This window comes from Protobothrops mucrosquamatus, unplaced genomic scaffold, assembly GCF_001527695.2.
Source record: "Protobothrops mucrosquamatus isolate PMUCROS unplaced genomic scaffold, P.Mucros_1.0 scaffold5711, whole genome shotgun sequence".
In the NCBI taxonomy this organism is placed as follows: domain Eukaryota; kingdom Metazoa; phylum Chordata; class Lepidosauria; order Squamata; family Viperidae; genus Protobothrops; species Protobothrops mucrosquamatus.
Window position 1 is genome coordinate 1 of NW_015391562.1, and position 6480 is coordinate 6480.

General features: G+C 51.2%; 1 protein-coding gene across 1 annotated transcript; it reads left to right on the forward strand.

The window, feature by feature from the left end:
• Positions 1 to 203: 203 nt before the first annotated feature.
• Positions 204 to 5352, forward strand: LOC107299915 (microtubule-associated protein tau-like; the record flags this gene model as incomplete). Its single annotated transcript, XM_015829256.1, has 3 exons — positions 204 to 285; positions 1473 to 1585; positions 5110 to 5352. Coding segments are annotated over 3 exons (438 nt in total), but the record flags the coding sequence as incomplete, so codon positions are not given.
• Between the last annotated feature and the right edge of the window lie 1128 nt (positions 5353 to 6480).

Here is a 6480-nt window from a genome sequence, read left to right on the forward strand (position 1 = left end):
ACTCTTTGGAGAGGTCCCCCCCAGCACGGCCCAGTCTCCGTGCCGCAGGAGAGCCCGATGTCTCTTGCCATCTTCCCAGAAGAACAGCTTGGGACCCTGGTGGGAACTCTTCGCCCCTGGAAACATCTGGAGAACCTCTGGAAGTCCCTGGCCTTGGCTTCTCCTTCAGTTTTCCCTCTCTCTCTCCTTCTCCTCATCTGCAGGTGCAGATCCTGAACAAGAAGATTGATCTGTCCAAAGTGGCTTCCAAGTGCGGGTCGAAGACCAACATCAAACATAAGCCAGGTGAGAGGCAGGAGTAAGGTGGTCGCGAAGGGAGGTGGGCTACGTGACGGGGTTGACCTCGGCTTCTTCCTGGAGCGTTAGCCCAGGGTGGCGTGAATGGAGGCTGGGTGAGAGACGCGGAGGAACAATGCGGGCCTTCAAGCCACCATCCTCCTTCCTCACAACCGGTATACTCGCACGAGCGTCATGGGTGCCCCATGATGGGCTGGCTGGCGAGCGTCGCGGGGGCTCAAGGCCCAACTCTCTGGAGCGTTGCGGGGGCTCCAGGCCCAACTCGCTCGAGTGTCGCGGGGGCTCCAGGCCTGACTCGCACAAGCTCCGCGGGGGCTCAAGGCCCAACTCGCTCGAGCGTCGCGGGGACTCAAGGCCCAACTTGTGGAGCTCCGCGGGGACTCAAAGCCCAACTCGCTTGAGCGTTGCGGGGGCTCAAGGCCCAACTCACACGAGCTCCGCAGGGGCTCAAGGTCCGACTCGCACGAGCTCCGCAGGGGCTCAAGGCCCGACTCGCTCGAGCGTTGCGGGGGCTCAAGGCCCGACTCGCACGAGCTACGCGGGGGCTCAAGGCCCGACTCGCACGAGCTCCGTGGGGGCTCAAGGCCCGACTCGCACAAGCTCCGTGGGAGCTCAAGGCCCGACTCGCACGAGCTCTGTGGGGGCTCAAGGCCTGACTCGCACACGCTCACGCAAGCATCGCAAGCACTCCCGGTCCCACTCGGCAAGTGTCACTGGTGCTCACAGCCGCACTCGCACTCGCCCTACAGCCGCTCGCGGCCTCGCTCACATGAGCGGTGGGTGCTCATGCGTGCCCACGGCGCTCGCTTAACGAGTGGTGATTCGCTTAGTGACCATTGTAGACATTGTCGCAAGATCAGGTCCAGCTTACGGCTTAACGATGGGAATTCTGGGAATTCTGATTATATATAAGTCTATATATAACGATGTGTTGCCCATTTTGTCTGGTGACCTCGCTCGAACGAGACGGGTGGTGGAGATCCTACTTGGACCCCTCCCTGGAGAAGACCTCAAAGATGGGACGGGACCTTCACCCGGATGTCCTTCACGGACCGTTCATACCCATCGTCCCCGCCCAGCTGAGCGATTTGGATCGGTGACAACAAGGCTGTTCACCAAGCTGGTGGTCCCGTTGATGGACCTTTGGCGAGAGTGACTTTCCCTTTTTCTTCCAGGCGGAGGCGACGTGAAGATCGAGAACCAGAAGTTGAACTTCAAGGAGAAGGCCCAAGCTAAGGTGGGCTCTCTGGACAATGTCGGGCATGTGCCAGCGGGAGGCACCGTGAAGGTATGTGTGGGGCCTTCACCCGTTGAGGTTCCTCACGGCTTCCTCGCCGCGAATGAACCGAGAGGTTCTGAGTGGGCCCCCCCCCGTTCAAGAAGGGTGTTGAACCAAATCTCTGGAGCACACCTGGGTGGGAACTACACGGAGGGCTTGCTAAGTATGGCGGACCCTCGAGGATAACGAGGTAACGAGCAGGAGGAACCGAGGAGCAAGATATTAGGTGTACCTTCTCCCGCCATGAGCTGTCCTCCGCTCACATCCGTCCTTCCTCTTGATAGCCTTGATGTGAGGATAGAAAAGGATAGGATATGGGATAGGACAGAACAGAACAGAACAGATGGAATGAAATAGAAATAGAAAGAATAGACATAGGAATAGAATTAGAACAGGACAGAATAGATGGAATGAAAGAATAGAATAGAATAGAATAGAAAATGGAATAGAAAATAGAATAGAAAATGGAATGGAATGGAATAGAATAGAATAGAAATACATAATATAGAATAGAATAGAGAACATAATTAGAATAGAATAGAATAGAATAGAATAGAATAGAATAGAATAGAGAACTTAATAGAATAGAATAGAATAGAATAGAAAATGGAATAGAAAATGGAATGGAATAGAATAGAATAGAATAGAATAGGAATACATAATATAGAATAGAATAGAGAACATAATTAGAATAGAATAGAATAGAATAGAATAGAGAACTTAATAGAATAGAATAGAATAGAATAGAATAGAATAGAATAGAATAGAAAATGGAATAGAAAATGGAATGGAATGGAGTAGAATAGGAATTGGAATGGAATAGAATTAGAATAGAATAGACAATAGAATAGAATAGAATAGAATAGAAAATGGAATAGAATAGAGTAGAGTAGAATAGAATAGAAAATGGAATAGAATAGAATAGAAAATGGAATAGAATAGAATAGAGTATAGAATAGAATAGAAAATGGAATAGAGTAGAGTAGAATAGAATGGAATAGAATAGAAAATGGAATAGAATAGAATAGGAAATGGAATAGAATGGAATAGAATAGAAAATGGAATAGAATAGAATAGAATAGAAAATAGAACAAAATACAATACAATGCAATGCAATAAATGGAATGGAATGGAATTAGAACAGAATAGAATATACAATAGAATAGAATAGAAATGGAATGGAATTAGAATACAATACAATGCAAGCAATGGAATAGAGAATAGAAATAATGAAATTAGAACAGAATAGAATAGAATAGACAATAGAATAGAAACAGAATGGAATGGAATTAGAATACAATACAATAGATGGAATGGAATAGAGAATAGAAATAGAATGGAATGGAATTAGAACAGAATAAGCAGCCTTAACTCGCTGCTCGACCTCTGCTTGGCACGTCATCAGCCTGTGGAGCTTGAACCCGCCCCCATTCTATCCTTCCACCCGAGAAGGACATCTCGCCAAATGTCACGAGAAAGGATAGTCCTTGACTTAACGACCGTTTGTGTAATAACAGTTTGGTTTTGTTACAAGAGGTGGGATTAAAATCAGTTCAACCAATCCATAAACAGTTATAACAACCTGGGGGGGGGGAAGGACGTAGAACCCCTCCTCGAAGTTACGACTGTCACGGCACCCCCTCCGTCAGTCACCTGGTCGCAACTGTGCAAACTTGGCAATCCATTTACCAGGGATACGGCGTCTTGCCGTCCCGCGGTCACGATTTGCGACTTTCCCGGCTAACGTCTGACAAGCGAGGTCCAATTTGGGAAGCCGCATTTGCTTAATAACCATGCGATTCGCTTAACGACCGCCTGATTCGTTTAACGGTCATGTGATTCTTTGAACAGCCCCGGTAAAAATGGTTGTAGAACTGGGTCCAGCCACGGGACGATTCGTTTAATGACCACATTCTTTAGCGAACAAAATTCCACTCCCCTTTGTGGCCGTAAGCCGAGGACTATCTTAAGGTTGTTTTCAATCCTTGATAACCACCGCAAAGACCAACCGAGTTCCCCCTCAGCAGAGAGACTTACATCTTGAAAAATCCCTCCCACGAGCATTCTCGATAGTCACAGAGTTACATCCTGGATAGCTTCAATCATGGTCAGCCTTCATAAAAATGTTGGGGGGTGGTCAGGACAGGTCCCATCCCAGCGTCCTCAACAATCGCCTGTCTGTTGTCCCTCCCCCCACTGTTCCCCACATGCCGCCGTGTTCCCCATATATTCACTTCACAGTCAACTCAGTCCCGGAGATCGCAGAAGAGTACAATAGTTGGGCTGGGGTGCGGGACAGAGGAGGTGAGGAGTTGAGCAGGAGAGATGAGCCTGGGCAAGATTGAAGCGAAAGGGATCGGTCTTGCTGGTCTCCTCTCTCTGGCCAAGATTGAATGATCTTCCGCTCAGAACGAGCCTGGGCGAGATTGAAGCGAAAGGGATCGGTCTTGCTGGTCTCCTCTCTCTGGCCAAGACTGAATGATCTTCTGTTCAGAACGAGCCTGGGCGAGATTGAAGCAAAAGGGATCGGTCTTGCTGGTCTCCTCTCTCTGTCCAAGACTGAATGATCTTCTGCTCAGAATGGTCGTGTTCAACCCTGTTGGGACTAGGACAACTCACTGCAGCCATCTCATGTCAACCATCTCTCCTTGGCCAACTCGCCACGGGACAGTGTTGTGAGTGTTATCCACCCCTGTTTCCTCAACACGATTTCCATTTTTGTCAGTGGAAATCATGTCAAAGAAACACTGGCAGATGACATTTATCACGTTACCTATCCCATGTGGACGAGTCGATCTAGGCAAGATAGCCATGACAAAATGGCCACGGTGGCGAGGTGGCTGCGCCGAAATTGTCCCCTCCCATTCTCGGTGTACACCCTCCACAGAGAGACCGGATCCGCTTCCAGACGTGGCAAAATTGCCGCGACAAGTTGGGCATGGCGAGGTGGTGGCTGCGCCGAAATTGTCCCCTCCCACTCTCGTCGGCGTACACCCTCCACCGAGAGACCGGATCCGCTTCCAGCCGTCCTCCCTTACATCCCATCCCCTTCCCTCTGTGTAGTGACCCCTCATTTCCTCCCCACCCCACTGTTTTCCTTCTAGACTGAGGGGGGCAAGGAGGCAGCCCCAGAGAACGGAGGGCCCCCGTCGGGCAGCAGTGCCCCACAGGAGAATGGCGCAGGGCCGCTTGCACCTGCCCAGGGCGGTGGTGACCAAAGGGAAATTCAGTCCTTCAACACTCACATACAAGAGACAAGTAAGTGCTCAGGGAACCGGCAGCTGCTAGCAGGGAGTCTGGGAGAGCCCTCCATCCCTCCCTCCATTGAATTATTTTTTTCCCCCGGCTTGGGGAGGGGAAGTAAACCCTGAATGTTTGCTTGCGGGTGTTGTTGTCCTCTGCTAATGTCGTTAATGCGCTCAATTGCCTTTTATTTTCCAGGCCTTTAACGCTGACATTCTGGTATCGCCTTCCGTCCCCTTGTCTCTCCCCCCCACACCTTTTTCCTGCCCCCTCCCAATGTGTCGCTGCAGATTGAATCGCACAAGCTGACCTTCCGTGAGAACGCCAAGGCTCGCACGGACCACGGGGCGGATTTTGCAGTCTGCGCCGGCAGCCCTCCCGCCTCCCCACCACTGAGCACCTCCGTCAGCGAGAGCCTGGGCACCATCGCCGCCAACGCCGCCGCTGCCGTGTCCTCTTCGCCCCCGCGGCTGCCCTGGCAGGCTCCCCTTGCAGACGAGACCTCTGCCCCACTCTCTCGGCCAGGCTTGTGACTCGCTTTCCCGCCCTGTTCCCCATCCCAAACCCTCCACCTCCCTCAGACCCTCGGCTTGCCTCCCTTAATCCTTTGCCACCCATCTTCCTGGGCTTCGCTGAGGATTCAGTCGCTCAGTTGATCCTTTTGAACTCGGATGGGACGATCTTTGGGGCAAGGGGTCTTGCTTACCTCTTGCCTCCCAGAACGAATTTCCATCCTTGCTTCTTTGGATGCCGGGCTCAAAGTGCATAGTATGAATTTTGCTTTGACCCCGCAAACATTGGATTCTTCTCAGCGGGCTGCGTGGGAAACCCGGCTTGCGACACTGAGAAAGGATTCAAAGGCCGATGGGCGTTAAAGGAGGCAAGCTTTTTCCCCCTTCTCTTTCCAGCTTCCTCCCACCCCACGGATCTCCTCTGCACCCTGTTTAGTGCTGGCCTGTTACTCTCACACATAACGCCATGCTGATTAGTACATCCCCGCAACAATGCCATAACCTTTTAATTTTCTCGTTCTTCCCCTCGCGATCCAGCTGAGCGGTGTGGCTGTGCCGAGTGTGGTCCCTGTGGCTTCCCCCACCGGCTCATGCTTCTCTCCCCCCCCCGCTCGCCCGCACCAACCTTCCCCTTGCCATAGGAGAATTAAAAAACAACAACAACGCACCATTATCTGCTGTTGCAGCGCTGTTGGCTTTGTTATCCACATATCCTACCATTTTAAATCGTGTTGTTTTGTTTTCTCTTTTTTTTCTCTCTTTTCTTTGGTGTGGTGGTTCTTTTGCGTGTGTGTTTCAAAATATTTGGAGAACGACGGAGCCCGGGGACTCAAAGGCCCCCTGGGGGGACAGTGGAGACTAAGTGGACAGGCGGGCGGGTGGAAAGACGGGCGCCATACGAGAAAACAGGCGATGTAGAGCTGGATCGTTGCACCAACGTGCTTCAGACAAAAGCTTTGAGATGGCCATTGAAAGTCAGCCTTCCTGCACAAATCCCGGGTGGGTTTCCCTCTGCCTCTGCAGGTGGATTCCAAAGGATCAGACACCAGGGATCTGGGTAATCGTGTCACAGGGATATCCGTTCCGGAGAGTTTTGCGACCACAAAGGCACACCGAGATAGGTTGGAATGTTTGCAAGTAGGTTTGGGG